This window comes from Sceloporus undulatus, chromosome 5 (genome assembly GCF_019175285.1).
Source record: "Sceloporus undulatus isolate JIND9_A2432 ecotype Alabama chromosome 5, SceUnd_v1.1, whole genome shotgun sequence".
Taxonomy (NCBI): Eukaryota; Metazoa; Chordata; class Lepidosauria; order Squamata; family Phrynosomatidae; genus Sceloporus; species Sceloporus undulatus.
In genome coordinates, this window is record NC_056526.1 from 129864749 (window position 1) to 129884101 (window position 19353).

A 19353-nucleotide genomic window follows, 5' to 3' on the forward strand; every position below is an offset into this window, starting at 1 on the left:
TTCTGGCTGCATTGGAGACATGTGTTGTATGAATGGCTACCACTTCTTTTGGTCCATGTATTTCAGGCCTAAGATATGTTAACACAGATATGTAAAGTATCTCAAATTAATTTCTTTGTTCATGCATACAAAATATTTAAATACACTATGTGCATAGATATATAGCATTTACTTGCATGAAGTTACACTATTCTAAATGCTACAGGATAATTATTCTCTATACAACTTGGGTCCAGGTTATTTAAAGGGCTGTATATCCCTTTATGAGCCCACTAGAGCCAAGATATCATCCGGAGAGTCCCTTCTCTCTGTCCCGCCACCCTCTCAGGCTTATTTTCCTTTCTATTACAGATTTAGGATGTCAATGTATTTTCCTCCAATATCACCTCCAACCCCCCCCCCCCAAACCCTCAAACAGCTATGACTATTACACTTTAAATACTGAATACAATACTTTGTTGCACAGATCTGGCATTACTAAGGAATCTTTGATTCTTCAAGAATCACATGGTCCCATGAATGACTACTAATGAAACTTGGACACAACTAGATGTTTGGTAGCTGACAGGCCTGAAAATGTCAGTTGCTGTCAAAGAATTACAGATCAAAGGTGGGTGCAATCTGCAGAGGATAAGCAGTTGAAATGGTGTGTGTCCTTCACTCTTTCCCTAGACTTTGTTTTCTCAGTAACACATACTTTCACCTAAGGTTCCCAGACATGTATCTCTCACATTTAGGGGAATGCAGGATGCATAGGATGAGTTTAGGGTTCAGGCTTCCTGGAAGTCTACTTTCCAGCCTTGACGTCCTGCCTGGTCCCCCTTTGTAAAATTCCCTCTCCATGTGTTACTACTGCTCTGATATTGAGCAGTTTACATCCATTCTGGATCTACCACATATGCCTTGGAAGGAAGACTTTTGGGGCATTTAAACTCCCCCCCCCCCGTACTGGGGGACAGCCAGGAAAGCATGGCATAAGCTACCATTTCCACTCCCCTCCCCCTGTACTGGAATGACTTAATATCCAAGACACTAGGGGCAAATGCAAGATGACATCCAAAAGTGTTTGCCATTGGAATGCAAGGAAAAAATATTTTAAAAGTTTTATTTTCCACGTTTAAGAAATGGGGGCTGTGACAGATGTCATGGGGTGCCTAGTGACTGCCAGGAGTATGCTTAGGCTAGCATTAGGTCTGGATTGGGTGAATGTAGGCAAATAGTTAGGAATGCTTTCCTGGCACAGACCCAACAAACTGAGACTGCTTGCCAGCCATTTTATAACTGCAATTTCCCATACCATGGCTGGCATCTAGTTACAGACCTATACACGTCTGAGCTACATTACACATGTGGGGCCAAAAAACCACCATTATGCAATGGAAGTAGTCTGCTGATTGAGTCAGAAGCAGAGTTGTGCAAACATGTTCCTCTGTGCCTTGCCTTTGCCTGCTGTGGTTGTGCACTGCAGTTGTGCATTGTTCATAGTGCAACAGTACCTAATAATTGATATCTATTGCAAAATGCCTCAATCCTGCACAGGTGTTATGTAATGTTCACATGATCTGTCTCCACATGTGGAATTTATGTAACATTGAGGGGATGTTAGATTGCCAACAATGTATGTCTCATAACATTTAGCTCTGTTCATTGTTTTCTAGGGAGTTAAAATTCTAAACCCCATAAATTGTCTTATGCTTGCATCAGATATAATGGGAAACCATGGCTTCACAAAATAAGAAGAATCAGAATGAGTTCCATTCTCAGCTTTATACATTTATTTATTTAGAAGAGATTGAAGGTTTCTGTTTTCACTTTTCAAGTAACAATACCTGCCTGTAAACTTTGAGCTCTGTGGTTAGTTTAAACTGTGGCTTCAGGACAAGCCAGGATTTGAAAATACTTTGTTTATTTTTATTAATATTTTAAAATTTTACAATACAAATTATTACACTTTTTTCATACAAATATATGCTTTAACACTTTACTTATTTTATACTTATTTATACTATCAGTGCACCCCTTCTCCAGAGCCATTCCCATCCATATACTCCAACCAAAATTTTAATTCATCTTGTGAAGATAATGTTCTATCTTCTTTTCTTAATACTTTTTCAATAATTTTTTCCATATTTCATCAAAATCATTTCTTTTCCATAATCCTTTCTTCACTTTCAATTTACATATTAATTTATCATTAATCGCTATTTGCCAGACTTCTTTATACCAATCCTCCAATTCCGCATTTATTTTTTATTTCCAAATTCTTGCTATAATTAAGGATTTGAAAACAGTTTGGAAGTGACTTGTTCACAGTAATCTTAGTCTGAAACAAACCACAATTCTCAAAATTTCAATATCAAGATGAAATCGGGTTAGATTAGCAAAAAAACAACAACAAAAATCTATTTGGAGATGCAAAAGAGAAGGAGGGACAAGGTGGAGTTTCCAAGTAGATGCTATCCATTTCTGATCCCAGGGAAAAGAATTCTAGTTACAATGGAACTTGGCTTAGGAAAGGAGAGATAAAGTAAGTATCCTACCTGAGGAAATAAACAATTAAATTGCTGCCACCCTCTAGTTTGTTAAAATTTTCAACAATAATTTAAAAATGTGTTATTTTCACTGGGAAATGACAATGATTTTTATTTCTGAGTAATGACTAATGTTTCTTGCTACTTTAATTGGTTAAACATTACTTTCAACAATTTGAAATGACTTCTACAGAAATGATTATTTAATTTTATAATTTTCTCGACTGACTGACATTAATGAATCAATTTACTTTAGCAATTTAATGTTAATGTGTTAGTGCCAATACCAGTGTTCCCAAGCAACATTCTATTCCCCCAACAAGATCTGGCTTTAAAGAACTACAGAGCAGGGGTGAACTAATTTTTACATTTAAAAACATATGCAAGCAGTAGCAGTAGCTTATATTCCTTTTGATACAAGCCCATTTGGATATCAGAGAGTGATTCAGGGAGGAAGAGTATTTTTAGATGCATAGTTTTTTCATATTTTTAATCTGCAAAACAATGGGAAAGAGAGTGGCAAAAATGAGCAAATGGTCAAACTTACCCTTTTAACTCTCAAACTCCGCCGCTCTGTGGCATTTCTCACAAAGAGAGACTTTTTGGCCAATGTTGAACTGTCACTATCACTTCGATTCAACTGTCAAAACAAGAAACAGAAAAGATTTATAACATGAGGTGGCTGGATCTGAAACAGACAAACATTTAACAATGAAGTTGCCAAAAAATAACCTGCTGCATATTGTTTTGGCAATAGACCATATAACTCTTGCAAACCATTCATTAAAGCAACATTGTTAGAAAGCCACATTTCAATAGCCCATAATTTATTATGCAGGGAAAAAAAAGGCACGATGATTCCATGGTGTTAAGAATCTTCACACAGACATCACCACCAACAGGCTTATTGCCCTCTAATTTCAAAGTATGAGCATCTGTCACTTGTTTAATGTAAGCCTTTGACAGATTTATCAAAGGAAACCCTGTTTTTATCAGTGGCTTAAATAACAATTTTTCGTATTGGATTACTAACCTACAAAAACGTTATTTTAAATAGCCTTTTAAAGTTACACAGATGTAATAAAAATGGCAAAGCACAGCATGGTGAAGTGGTTTCACTGTTTCTGTAGACTATGAATCCTGGATGACCTTGGGGCAAGATACATTCTCTCAGCCTCAGAGGAAGGACAAACCTCCTGTGAAGAAATCTTGCTACAAAAATCCTGTAACAGGTTTGAGTTAGGGTGCCATAAGCTAGAAATGACAACAGTAAAAACTACAGAAGCAGACTATCAATTTATGCATACAAAACCAATGGGAAAATTTACATAGAATCATAGAGTAGAAAGAGAGCACAAAGACCATCCAGTCAAAGAAATAAAACATCTTTCTCTGTATCACTTTGGTACCTTCACACATTAAATGCAGTACTATGCTAATAGGATTCTCTTTCCAAATGATCCTGTTAAGACCATACAATAAACTAGGGATGGGCAGTTCTGGAGGATTCAGGAGTCATTTTTGCCCTCTTCCAAACCTTGGTCAGCCACCCTGATAAACCTATACCCTCCATGCTTTAAAAAAAAAAACTGGCTCAAAATGGACCCCAAGCTGCATGTGGGCCTTGGGACTCCTAAGTGCGGTCTTTGGGATCCTTAAGTGTGGCCCTTGGGATCCCCCAGGGCTGTGACTTGCCCAAGGTTTTCATGCCCGAGTGGGGAATCGAATCCTGGTCTCTAGAGTTGCAGTCCAGCACTCAAACCACTATGCCAAACTGGTTCATGACTTTTTAGTTCTCTCCCCCCCCCCCCCCTCTTTAAAAAGCTATTTCAGGCCTAGAGCAGCTCCCCTTAAAAGGGCTTTGAAATGACTATTGCCATCTCTGAGGTTTTTGGAGGCACAATTGTCTATTTGTATGTTGAATTGGGGGGGGGGGGGCTGGGGGGCACATTTGTCTACTCTTCGCTAACCCATTATTTAGAGTTGAATATTCCTTCTTGTCACTATCTCACCAGGAACTGAATGCCTCTGTTCTTAGGTTAGTAGTAAACCATAGACCTAGCAGTGAGAACTGTGGAAGTCCTTCCTAAGTTATCCTTGCTTATGTTCTACTCCAGGTGAAAGACAGGAGGAGTGCTACCCCACTGATCTTGCTGGATCTCTCAGCAGCTTTTGATAACTTTGGTCATAGTATCCTACTGGACTGCTGGATGGGAGTAGGAGGCACTGTGGTAGTTCTGCTCCTACCTGCATGGTGGAGATATAGGAGACTCCAGTGGAGCCACATCACCATTAAGCTACAGGATGTCACAGGGTTCCAACTTGTCTCTCATGCTATTCAATATCTATATGAAGCCTCTGGAGGAGGTTGTTAGAGAAGTCTGAAGGCTGGATGCTATCGGTATGTTGATGACACTTAGTTCTACTTCTTGTTGTTGAAATCAGTAATAAAGATATTACACACTTGAAAATGACAAGTCTATCTGACAGGCTATATAGGTGCTGGAATAGTCACTGGAAGTTGTAATGGGTTGAGTGGGGGGAGGGTCAGTAAACTGAAGCTGAATCCCTGTAAGATGGATACTCAGGGAGTTGGTGGTTCTCAGGTCTGGGCACTGGATAAGTGATCTGCCTTGGATGTGGTTGCTCTTCCTTGAGGGAGGAAGTGCACAGCTTGGGAGTACTCCTAAATTCACTTCTGTCACTGGAGATCCAGGTGGACTCCTTTATTCAGAGTGCTTGGAAGTGGGTTCAACTGGTCTACCAACCACAGCCTGTCCTGGATAGAGATAATATAGGCCTGTTACAGACCGCCTAAAAGTGGTGGTCTGCCGGCGCTGCTGGTTGCTCCGCGAGGGAGCCGTAGCAGGAGCAAAAAAGAAGCCCCAAAATGGCGCTTCTTCTTGCGGCGCGGTTATGACGCCACGAGGCGCCAATCGCGCACTCACGTCATAAGCGCCGTGCGACGTGCGGACGCTATGCGTCCGACACATAATAATGGCGGCGCCTGTGTGTATTGGGCGCCGCCATTATTACGCCCCCGTCGCGTGATAGGGGTGAGGCCGGTGTGGATGCTAGGTCTCCGGCCAACCCCTATCACATGATGGGGGCGCCTCAAGAGCCCGTGTGTAACGGACCTTAGTTAACGGTACTCCATGGAGCAGAGCCTTCTTTGCTGTGACCCTCCATTTGTGGAATGCAAACAGGGGTCACTTTTGGCCCCAGCATTAGTTTCTCCCTAGCATCAAGTCAGAGCATGGCTTTTTGATAAACCTTTTGAGGCAAATTGATTACATCCAAGTCAGCATGGTTTCAGATTATCTTAAACTGTTCTAATTAATCTTAAGCTCTGTTTTTTTTTGTTAAATGTTTTTTGTCTATATATTTTTTCTTACTGTTTTAAACTGCTAAAATTGATCCATAATACATCAATTTGCATTGTATGTGACACTGAGATTCCTGGATACAAATGTATGAAAGAATATATAAACAAATAGAAATAAAATAGTTTACCAAGTTCAAATAAAATGGCAAACAGTATTTTATCATCTCCCTTTTTGTCCTGTAGTTCCTGACCAGGCTGTAGGTTGTGGGAAATGAACAGATTTTCCAAGACACAGTGTTGTTGAGGGAGTGTTTTGTATTCAAGGAAGAAAAATGTCATATTAAGAACTTTAACTTAGAAAAGAAGATAAACCTTCTCAATTCTTCTGGAAGGCATATTAAACAACATTATTTACAAGAATTAGACCATAGAATTTTCAATAATTAATGAGCTCTGGGCCTTAAGATACGCCGATGTAGCTAGTATTTGAAAAATAGCTGTATGATCTAGGTTTCTCTTTCCCCAAAGAGACATTAGTTTTTCTACCATAGGAAGTGAGCTGTTAAGTGATCATCAATGGTAATGGGCATATGTTAGTGCTTAAATGTCACTTGTGCATTTGAGGAGGTACAAATGGAAACAGACACCGGCTTCCCACTGCACTACTGAAGAGAAAAATAAGTAAGATGGAGAATGAATAATGCAATGAATATTAAAACTATCTTAATTCATCTAGTGGAAAATAGTGCAATTAGCAGCAGCCAAAATAGATTTATTAAGAACTAACTGAAACATACCTAGCATTGTCCAGGGGTTTGCCTAATACTCCAAATGGTTCCATGGAGCTTTTCCAATTTAAAAAGTCTACTCTCCAACCCTTTTTACCTCAGGAACCTTACTTCAAAGGGTCCTCTGCTGTTCTCCTGCTCTTTTTAAAGCCCAGGGGCCTTGATTTTCCACCTTTCTTCCTGCCTTGAAAATCTTAGCACTGTGCTGGCCACTGCGTCTTGGGTGACAGCCAAGAACACTGCCCAGTTCTGCAGTTTCTATTTGCAGTGATGTCCTAATAAGTCACAGGAGCTCCCATCTTTTACTTCTAGAAAGCCTCTCCTTTGGAATTTCTACTTGAAACTGGACACTGTCACTTAGATCACAAATTCTGAGGTGTCTATCATGAGATCCCAATAAGTTATGCCTTCTCCCTTTTTACCTCTAGCAACTCCTCCAACAAACATGGAATTTCTATTTGGAACTCAGCACTACAACTTGGATGACATCCAAAAGTTCTCTGTGAAATTTTGAGGCAGCTAGCACAATGTTTCAGAAAGTTATAGCTGCCAGAGAGACAAAACAGACACTCATGCAGATATTTTCTTTTATCATTAAAAATTAATTGTTCCTGATCAACCTTGCTTTCACCGGAGAAGGCTTTTGACCTTGTCCAAATGATATCCCTGTCAGAAATTTTAAAGAGAAGAGTTAGATTAGAGAAAGAAATGTCACAAGGAGGGCACTCTACAGAGTAAGAAACACATTTAAAGTTCAATAGTTAATAGCCTAATTTAGATATCTAGTTGGATTGTGAAGAAACCATTAATCTCACAACTAAGGTGGCATTTACACTGCAGAATTAATGCAGTTTGAAACTACTTTAACTGCTATTACTCAATGCTATTCTGGGATTTGTAGTTTTGTGAGATTATATAGCCTTCTCTGTGAGAGAACTCTAGTGCCACAGCAAACTACAAATCCTAGAAATCCATAGCATTGAGCCATGGCATTTGAAATGGTGTCCAGTTACATTAATTCTACAGTGTGGCAGCATCCTAAAATGTATAGTTTATTATATAGATCATATCTAATTTTATTTCTCCAACTAATAGCACTGGCAGACTCAACTTCTAGGGCTATTGTTCTATACAACCCAATTCCAGAAGGATTTTAATAATTTTAGAAAGTTTAAGTGAACAGCTTACAATGAAAGGAACATATGAAACGTGTTTTGTTTCTTGTAGAATTTACCGTCAATATTCTAAATATTTAAAAGACACCAAAATGAAGTCAGTAAACAAAGCTTTTCCTCCTGGAGCACATAAGAATATTTAAAATACTGGAGATCAGATTGCTCAATTATTTGTATATTCAGTTCCTAGTAGTAGTCTGTATTCCTTTTATGATTACAGACTTTGCATGTGCACAGATAATTTGTTGCCAGAAATCTCACAGAGGCAGCATGCTGTTGTGTATAAACAAGTATACTAAAAGAGGTTTTCACATTCAAAGAATTAGATTATTTGGGGGAATTACAAAGTAACCCTAGGCATGTCTATTCAGTAATGATTCTTATTGACTTAAATATGACTTAATTCCAAGTGTATGTATGTGTGCTGCATACATTTGTATGAAGTGCGAGTTCTTCTTGTACATGTACAGTAAAATCTGTGATCAAGTATGTATGAACACAAGACTAGAGGAGGGGGAGAAATGTCAACAGCATAAAACTTTATTTTAACTCAATAAAAAGATGCAAGTATTAACATCCAAAGATTATTCTGTGAAAGGACTGAGAGTTTTCACATGTATTCCACAGGTGAAAGTGGGAATTTCCCACAGCTTAACAACTGACAGATGGGCATTACCTTCTAAGGATATGGCTCACTGCCAGCAATATGCCAATTAAGTGAGTCCTTAGTTAATAGGACCTCATGGAGAACACTCTTTATCTTACCCTACAGATGTACTGGTTCCGCTCTCCTGGAGAGAAGGTTTGTGAACGCACTATCATGCTGTTCCTGACAAAAGGATGCTGTTGAGACTTTAGGCTGGTTCTGTCCTTGGGTCGTACAGCCACTCTGTCAGTCCTGTCATCTGTGTTTGTCTCCTTATCAACCTGTTGAGCACATAATAAACAGTTCTCATTTAAAACAAAAACCAATTAACCATGTGTATTTACCATAAAGGAATCCAAATGCATTTACTGTGACATATAGTAAAAACAGAGATGTGTGCTCTGTTCCTCAAGAGGATGTGACTCTTAAATGGTAATTTACTAGACAAAGTGTCACACTTTTGCTAGTCTGATGGCTGTGTAGATCCTCATGGATAACAATGTGTCAAATTCAGATTATAGTGAAAGATGGAGTTAATTTTTAAATAAATAAAAGTCCCATTTTAAAATGAAATTAACGCTTTTTATTAGCTCTTATGGCTCCAGGTTATCCTACCTATGGTTATGCAGAAGATGAAACTAATATTTGACAAAACATACATTTGCTGTTTAAAAGCAAATAGAAAAACACTGGAAGCTTCCTACTATGTTCCATCCATTCATATATCCATCCATGACTTTATTTATATTCTGCCTTTTGTTCAGGGTGGGACTCAAGGTGGCTTACAAAAAGCAGAAAATTACAATAAATAGAGCTTATTACAGTATTACAATAATTACAATAAATACAGTTTATTACAATTTAATACAGTATATACAGTTAAAAACATTTATAGAAGTTGAGATTAAAACAGTTTTAAATCAACAACAGAATTAAAATAATTTAAAATATTGCTTTAAAAAGATTAACAACAGTACAGCACTATAAAAACCCTTTTCTTGGCAGGCTGTTGGTCCACTTAACTCCATTTTACTTTACTGACTGGCAGCAGTTTTCCAGGATTTCAAACCTGGAAAGACTTATAAAATGCAAATCATATGCTCTACCATTCTGCAACAAATATGCTCAACAGCAACACTATCTTAGAAGAATTGGCAAAACTACCCAAATGCTTACCATAGTGAGTTAATCTTCTAAGGGCCCATTCCCACTTACTGGAAAATCCGTTTCCTGAACTGATTCTTGAAACCAGTTCAGAAGCTTCATTGGGGGGAGCCGGTTTCAGGAATCAGTTCAGGAATTGGCAAGTGGTGGGGGACAGCTTGTTGGCCCAGCCCGTCCTGGCCCCAAAATCCCTGGTCAAGTCTCCTTACTGGCTTCCCTGCACCTTTTTAAAAATTTCCTTTGGATGGGGAGGCCGGAAGGAGGTCACAGAGAAGCTGGGGGAAAGCCAGGAAGGAGGTTGCAAGGCTTCTAGCTTCTCTACGATGTCCCTCCAGCCTCCCTGGCCACAAGAAATTAAACAAAAAGCCCAGGGAAGCCGGTCAGCGGCCAAAGAAGCCGGTAAAGGGCTGGACTGGGGATTTGGGGACCAGGAGAGGCCAGATAATGCCAGCTGCCCCCCGGGCCAGGCTGCCAGTGGGAACCAGGGCAGATTCGATTTCGATTTGAATCCACCTGGTTCCCACTTGGACTGAATTGAAAAACAGCCCAAAACCACCCCATTTTCCCAGTGTCTTTTTGACGTGGGTTAAATGGGTAAAAATTGACAAAAAGCATGCCCCCCCCTTTCTGAACCGATTTCTAAAATCGGATTCAGTGGGAACCATGCCCGTTTAACCTAGATCACGATCTGGATTTAAACATAGTGGGACTAAACCTCTTTTCTGTGTCCTGTGTTCTATCATAGGGGTTTCTCTTTTTCTTCTCTTTTATTTTCACCACTCAGCCCATAAATGAAAATGGTGTATACAACAACTATTGGGAAAGGAACTGCTTTGCGAGCTATCACAAAAAGAATGAATATATCGATGGAGTGTGTTTTAATCACTGTTTTTGTAAAATAAAAACTAATGTCAAACAGTGATACCCAGTGTAAGGGGGGGACTTCTGGGGTGGGTGGGACTTCTGTACTTGGACTTCCAGTGGGGTTTCTGGAAGTCTGGGGCCAGAAGGACATCCATGAGGGTTGTAGCTGTGCCCCCACATTTGTAGCGTTACTGGGGGGCATGGGCCCAGGGAGAGTGGAGAGAGCCCATGTGGCCTGAGGAGTGCTTGTGCGGGCCCAGGGGAGCACCCACCCAGCCCAGAAAGAGTGGGCGTGGGCCTGGGGAGAGCCCGTGTAGGCCGGAGCAGCTCCTGTGGGGGGTAGAGGTGCCCCCGCATGGGCCAAAACAATGCCAAGGCGGCAAGAAGATTACTTGTGTCACCCCCCCCATCCTGGGCCATCACCCCCCATCTGGGATGTTACCCGGTGTGGCCTGGACCCCCCTCCCCCCAATGAAGCTACTAATGTCAAATGGAATTATACTCTGATACTTAAAAGGCCCTCATTTGGAATATATGAAAAGTAAAATATTAACAGGGAAAGAGAGGAAGGAAGCGAGTAGGTGGGAACAAGGCAACAGGTCAGAGTTAAGAGCAAGAGGACACAAAGACAAGATACTTGAGGATTTAATTCAGTCCACATTCTGAAGCAAACAGACCTAAACTTTACTTCACAAACACTGCACAGTTCTAGAGCCATGATTTCACTAACTGCATGTTTCCATTTTATGGAATCCTGGGATTGGCAGTTTAGGGAGGGGTATCCAAAATCTCAGCCAGAGAGCTCTAGTACTGCAAACCCTAGCATTCCACAGAATGTTGCCATTGTAGTTTAAGTGGAACCATAGTGCTATAATTGGGAAGTATGAAAGAGCCCTAGTTCAGGATGCAGTTTTTATTCAGACTTTGCATTTTTATGCAATGCAGCTCTCAACTTTCAAATGTGCCAGTATGTCAACAAAATACGTATTTTAAGATAAAATTTAGGAAATGCATATCTTGGTAGGAAAACATAGTCAAATTTTATATTTAAACATGAACACCTCTATAATTTCCACCTTACAAAACTTCCAGATTAATATAGGAATGTCCCAGAACTGATCTAAGGCAAAACCTAAATAGTCTAGAAATAAATAAACTGATCAATCCATCCTAACACACACACACAGAGTTCTGCACTCTTCTGAAAAACATAGCCCTTATTATTAAAACTTCATAACAATGGCAAAAATAAAAATATTAAGCCATACATATATGCAAGTATAGCCTCAGCATTAAATAACCTATTAAATATTTAATAGATTCATTATTAAACATGAATATTCTAACAAATAAGCATTAAATGTTAACTAGCAAGTTGAATGCTTCTCTTATGGATTTAAGGATTTTTGTTTTTGTTTTTTTGCTTATCTCCCTTAACAACAAAGCAAAATGTATCAGTATGCTGTATGGTATGAAGAAAACCCCATGATACCTTAGGGTTGCCATAAGTAGAAAATGACTTGAAGGCAACAATGACAACAACAGAAAAGGATGTGTTAGAAAGCAACTGAGGAGGCCAAATGATGAACTGACATATTTAAAATACTACAAAAATGACAAATAAGTGCCTCATGATAAATTTTCATGCTCTTAATCTTAAATACACTACCCTGATGGTTCATGACCAGCCAAAGAATGCCAGAGTCATCTTCATGATGTTTTTGGAAAAGACCATTTAAAGTACTCACCAGTGTGGGCAATACTGCAACTTCTTCATTGTGATGCACATCTGTAGGGCTGCTGTCCTCCCCGTCCTTGAGTTCTTCTACCTCTACCAATTCAGAACAGAAATCTACATATTCACTTTTGTCTGCACTTTTAACAGCACCCTCCTCTTCTGTCACAGTGGCATGGGATGCCTCTGCCAATATTCCTAGCCTGTGAGAAAAAAAAGTAACTCAAGTTTACTCCTTGAACTAGCAAAGCTGAAAGACAAGAAAATACTATTATGTTTTGGATGTAAACTATCTATAAAAGATGTATTATCATCAACTCATTATCTTGGACAGAAGCGGATAAGAATTTTACTAAAATGCTTTCATGATCTGACATGTTACATCCTTTATATTTATCATTTGCTCCAAGAAAAACAGAAAGTTCAGTTAGAAATCACCTCCTCTAAAACAGTGTTCCTCAAGCTATCTGATGTGGCAGCTTGACAGTTTCCCCCTAACGTGCCAGGAACCAGTACTATATTGGTGCTATTTCTTTATCTTATTAGAACAGTTTCTAGGAAATTTACTACAGACTTATAGGCAATGGTGGTGGACCACCACTTTGAGCAATACTGTCTTAAAACCCACCACATAAAATTTTTGATATCAAAAAATTATTCCAAAATGTACATAAGTACAGGATTATCATAAGTACAGGATAATTTATGTTGAGTTCTCAGTCCATTAAATTAGGTAAGCTTCTCAATTTACCAGAACATTGTGAATTCCACACACACACCCAAATTGCATCAGTATTTTTTTACACTGAATCTAAAACAAAGCAATAAACTCATTGGATTACATTCCTAACAAAAGATTCATTCATCAGACATTATATTTATTGTGGACGGCACAAGACTGAATCCAAAAACATGATTAATTTTTTGTGGGTTTTTCAGGCTTATGTGGTCATGTTCTGGAAGAATTTTTTCCTGATGTTTCACCTGCCTCTTTGGCTGGCATCTTCAGACAAGGTGGCATGGAAGAGAGTGGGCTATATATATTGTATGACTCCTTGGTTGGGAGGAAGTAATTTACATGTTAATTTCTAACAGACCAACACACAGATTAACATGTAAATCACTTCCTCCCAACCAAAGGTAACACAGTATATATACCCCATTCACTTCCATGCCACCATTTTCTGAAGATGCCAACCATAAATGCAGGTGAAACGTCAGGAATAAATTCCTCCAGAACATGGCCACATAGCCCAAAAACTATGAATGCCAGCTGTGAAAGCCTTCAGTTTCACATTACTGTATTAATGTGTTTAAAGATAGTTCATGGTTTGAGGTCAGGTCTGCAAGAAGCAAGCCTTCTAAACAGACATAAGCCTCTTTCCATTATCTGGAACCTTTCCAGCTCACAGAGAGTACCCATGAGCATTCAGCAGCTTTCTCCAGGTCCCCAGTCCACTGACAGCAGGAGTCCAGGGAGAACCCTGCTCTCTCTCTCTCTCTCTACACAATCTTAAATAATAATAATAATAATAAAAATTTTTATTTGTATACTGCTTTTCCACAGATCAAAGCGGTTTACAACCGTAGAAAACCGTTACAAACATCTCTAGATAAAACCCAATTATACAAAATTTAAAACACAGTCATACAGCAAGGTAAGGCAGGGACTCAATGGCATCAACATACACAGCTTCATTTATCGGGGGGAAGGCTTGACAAAAAAGGAAGGTTTTAAGCCTTTTAAAAAATGTTTCTAGGGGGGTCGTCAAATGGAGCTCCTCGGGAAAGCTATTTCAGATTTGCGGGGCTGCCACTGAAAAGGCCAACTGGGATGTAGATACAGATTTGGAAGGTGGAATTTCCATAAGATTCTTCCTGGATGTTCTGAGTGTGCGGGCCGGATTATATGGGGAGATGCGGTCCGTCAAGTAACTCGGGCCCAAGCCATGTAGGGCTTTATAGGTAATAACCAACACCTTGTATTGCACTCAGAAGCAAATAGGCAGCCAGTGAAGATCTTTTAAAATAGGTGTTATATGGTCAAACCTAGATGTACTGGTGACCAGTCTGGCTGCCATATTTTGTACTAACTGAAGCTTCCGAGCTTGGTACAAGGGTAGCCCCATGTAGAGCACATTACAGAAATCTAGACGAGAGGTTACCAGAGCATGTACCACAGTTTCAAGGTCCCTTTGGCCCAGGTAGGGTTGCAGTTGGCATATCAACCGAAGTTGATAGCAAGCACCTCTGACCATTGCATCTACTTGAGATGTCAACTGCAGAGACGAGTCCAGAAGTACTCATAGACTGCAAACTTCATCCTTCAGGGGAAGTGTGACTCCATTCAGGTCAGGTGGATAAATTTCCTTCCCCGGGCCTGGGGAACCTATCACCAGTACTTCCATTTTCTCTGGATTCAAACTGAGTTTGTTTTCCCTCATGTGGAAACTAGCTGATGGGGGGTTCAGTGGGCAGATGTGAATACAGTATGTGAATATATATTAGCTTACTCATTGTTCTCTTTGCTGCAGTTCCACTAAAGAAACAAACTATTTTGATTAAAAAATGACCCAACAACTTCTGTCTGCAGCAGTGGAGAAGCTGCTGTTGGGAAAACAACAAGTAAAGCAAATCCAAAATGGATTAAAAGTTATTTCTGTTTGGACAAGTAGCAGATGGTGAGAAAAGGTTTCTTGCCACAGCCTTCTTTGTTTCATGTCTTTTGGCCAATTTTAATAATGAAAAACAGAGTTCATCTCACCAGTCTTCCTCAGCATTCTGTAGCTCTTGTACATTCACTTCTTCTTCCTCTTCCTCTTCTTCTTCCTCCTTTGCCAATTCTTGTTCTACAGCTTGCAGCTCAGCTGAAGTTCTTTCTAGTAGTGCTGACACAGCATCCTAACAGAGGCATTGGAGACAGTTTCCTGTTATTATAATATATGTTTTAAGAAGGGACTGTTTATAAAACCTGCCCCATCAACAATTGAGAACATAGACAAAAAAGACACTGTCTGTTTCATTATATTATGCCTATATTTTCAAACTAAATGTAGTGAGTTTTAAAACAGCTCTAGGTGCACAGTTATATAATCAGGGTAACATCATCAGTCACTCAGGCTTATTCAAATACTGTGACTCAGGTGACATAATCTTACCATGCTATCCTCTTAATTCAAAATTTCATGTATTCCTGTGAAAATCATACCCTGTATAAAAACTTACTATTTCAGAAGGTGGTCTAACATATGCTAAATGATACATTTTTTTTACAACGAAGTGCCACATAAAAAATAACACAGACCCAGGCAACAGCCACAGAAGTAGCAGCTTAGTAAAGGCAAGTCTCCAACTTATATACTGTTGGCAAAAGCTATAACTGACACAAGTATCTGCCAGTCAGACAGGATAATATCTTGACTCATATCTTGAGATACAATGAAGAACAAGAATGTCTTTCCCCCAAAGGGTGTTCTGCATTGGTGGCCTGCAGAACCCATTCTGAACGCTTTTGGACATTTCATACATGGGCAGCAATCCTTCAAGATCTGCATACCCACATTCCAATTCCATGAAGGCCAAGCTCTTGGTAGTTTATATGTGACAGTTATACAGTACTCTGTCGCATGTCCATTGGTTTCAAGTGCATATACCCTTAAGAACCTAAGGCACACATAGACTATGGAATTGGGACAGGCATGCTACAAAAAGCATACTCTTGTTCTCCACTGTGCACAAATTAAGATACTGTCTGATCCAATCCCCTTATTAATTTTTGAAATAAGTATCTAAGAACAGTATGTGAGTGAGGAAAATTGCATGACTAAATATTTCTCCATTAAAAGAGAAAAGAAAGCATATCCTGCCTCTGGAAAGTCAGTATCTTAGGAGGAATGGTTATAATCTTGCCTTCTAGTTATGAGCTAGTAGTTTATCCACAGAAAATGGTTAACATTGCTTTTTTCTTACTATAGAGAATGGTGTTTAGTAGCCAAATTATGCAACTCAGCTTAGAGCATATGACAGTCAGCTAATAAAGACAGTCGGATGGGGCAAAAATTTAGACAGTAGAGTTGTGACTATTGCTATTAAACTGCTACTATTTCTACAATTCTCTCCAGGTTACCAACTTGCTTACCAAATCCAAGGAGCCAGATGATTGATCATTTGGTACAAACACAGGATCTTCCTTTGGCTTCTTTTTGCCAGAAATCTTCTTGTAAGTGAGCAAATTATACCACAGAGTAGAAGTCTCATTTGAAAGTGACAAATCTGCCAGGCTTATCTGAGTTCCAGCCTACAGAGAAATACAAAAGGTTAGTTTATTTGGTCATTTTAATTGGCCTCCATCCAATTCAATTTTTGGGAGTAAAGATTTATGTCATGGACTTTAATGGAAAGAATTATGAAATAGTTTAAATATTTCAGAATGGTTTTGCCACATAAACATTGTTTCAACTGTCTCTTATATCATTACAATTAAAAACATCAACTATACAGTGGTACCTCGGGATACGAAATACCCAGGTTACGAAATTTTCGGGATACGAAAAAATCCCATAGGAAATCATTGTTCCGGGTTACGAATGTTTTTTCGGGATACGAAGAAAATTTTTGGTGCTTTTTTCGGCTTTTTCGCACGAAACGCGGCTTTTCCCCATTAGCGCCTATGGCAATTCGGCTTACGAAGGCTTTTCGGGTTACGAAAGCGGCCGCGGAACGAATTAATTTCGTAACCCGAGGCACCACTGTACCTGCACATCTTTTTGATTCAAGTATAATAGTAACTTAGAACCAAGATTGAAACTGAAGTAAATACACAAATGGGTTAAGTTAACTCCATGTGGTAGATGAGTGAATCTGCGTTCGTCTATTCCACTATGCATATAAAATAAAGTGTGATGGGAGCACTCTATGTGAAGGCTCCGTCTATAAAATTCTTCCACTTCTCAAAAGTGTCTACAAGAGTGTATGGGCAATTGCATCACATGGATCTGTATGGATGTCTCTGTGTAACACTGATTACATCATTTGCATGACAGAAAAGAAGAGCCATAGAAAGAGATGAAAAGCCTTGTAAGTGTTTATCCAGAGCAGATGGCACAGAAATGATGCAATAATGCTGGTTCAGAACATAGTTTGGGGTAGCACTTAAAGCTTGTAGGAGAGAAAGAGCAAAGCAATTCAAGTCACAAATTTGTTATTTTTTGTTCTTCAGTTGTTATATTTTGTTCTCAGTATAAGGGTCACATGGTTTAATGACTGTTTTCTAAAAACAAATAATTGGTAAATATTCAAGATCAGATAGGCAATGCAGGAAAAAAAAACACCTTGTTTATATTTTATATTACTAATCAACCATAATAGATACATGCAAGAGAGAGTACTGGCTAAGTTGATGCCTGAGGCAAAATGTAGTTGGCCTAAATCCATCTTCTTCATGAGGAAGAAACAGGTTTTATATGCAAAGAAAGAAAATTCAGGCTTATAGCTAGAGACTTTGAGAACCCAATTGTGCAACATGCCTCAGGCGCTATTAGTTTACACTCTGGCTGGGTCCACAGTTATTAATCAATATGTTCCCGTTATACTATCATTCACTGGACAGCTGCTGGAACAGCAGCTTGAAAAGCATGGAGAAAAATAAAGCAATCAGGTTCTTACTATGATACTATTATACAGGATGAGTTTGGCTTTCATGGCTGGGATCCATGGTTTTTGTGGGGTTTTCGGGCTATGTGGCCATGTTCGGGCTTATCCACTAGACTCCATATAAAAGGTTATGATGATCACCCCACTCTTGACTATGATTGTTGGCTAATTGTTGAATTGCTATTTTAGAGAACTAATAAGAATGTTGGTGAATTCAGTATTAGTGTTTTATTGATTATATTTTGTACTATGTATCATTTTAATGATGTAATCCCACCTCAATCCATGAGAGAGGCAGGAAATATAAATAAACATCATCACCATAATCATCATCATTATTATTATGTTCTAGAAGAGTTTATTCCTGATGTTTCGCCAGCATCTAAGGCTGGCATCTTCAGAGAATTAAAATGCTAGCCATGGATGCTGGCGAAACGTCAGGAATAAACTCTTCTAGAACATGGCAACATAGCCCAAAAAACCCACAAAAAACTATGTATTGAAGATAATTTCTCCTGTGACTTTTATTTATTCTCTTGGTGGTATGGAAGATAATTCCACACATGTAGGGGTTATCCTCTGCACATCAAGAAAAACAGCTAAAGGATCTTTAGAACCTTTATGCTAGCTCTCAGTTCCTTTCAAGGGCCATAGCAAGGAGATTAGTGATCACGTTGGAGTGAAAAATGGTGTTCTTGTAAACACAATGAATACTTTTTCACAGCATCTAGGCTCTTTCACAGCATCTAGGCTTTTCAAATTAATGGGGAAAACCATTTGCTATTTCCAAAACCATAGTCTAGTAGACAAAAGATGGCATACTGCAACCATAATATTGGCATGAACTCTGTCACACCTTGTATCAATTCCCAAAATGGGATTTACAATCCTGGAGGTCAATTTCCTTTTAAAGGTTTTCTGATAAAATTGGAAGCTTATTTTTTCCCCTCATGCAATTGACAAGTTAAAAACACCCCCCCCCCCGCAAACCTGCATATTCTATCTACAAGATGATGCTAAACAATTTTTTTCTTGCAGACAAAACTATGTAAGGTATATAATATTTTACAAGCAAATTAGACTCTCACTCTGGCTTGTATGTAAGTCCTAGGAGTTTCAGCTTGCCTTAAGTTTTTCAAGCTTCAGGGGTTCACAAGCTGCATTACACCATAAAACTGAACCTAGACAGGGCAAGAAAGCCACCTCCAGGGTTGAAAATCACATTTTGGGGGTTGATATAAAGTGTGACAGAGGGACATGGTTTTAAAGGAGAACCAGAGTTGTTGGATGTTTCCAGGAACAAGGATTTGCAATTTTCTGATCAATGTCACCCCTGGTAGGGGTCCCTAGGAACGCAAGAACCTCAAAATTCTGTTCTAGGAAAATATAGGGGAACATATTGATTAAATGCAAACAGATCAGATGCATAAATTAGTTCAAAGTTCTTAGCAGTTTAATTTCTAACTCAATATA

The 19353-nt window shown here is 39.1% G+C and overlaps 1 protein-coding gene across 1 annotated transcript in view; it reads right to left on the reverse strand.

Annotated features, from left to right (window-relative positions):
- Positions 1 to 19353, reverse strand: part of WWC2 (WW and C2 domain containing 2) — a 176434-nt gene that overhangs the window by 12735 nt on the left and 144346 nt on the right. The window contains 5 exon segments of the mRNA XM_042468382.1: positions 3079 to 3171; positions 8585 to 8746; positions 12242 to 12431; positions 14993 to 15129; positions 16367 to 16525. Coding sequence (XP_042324316.1) covers positions 3079 to 3171; positions 8585 to 8746; positions 12242 to 12431; positions 14993 to 15129; positions 16367 to 16525 — 741 coding nt within the window.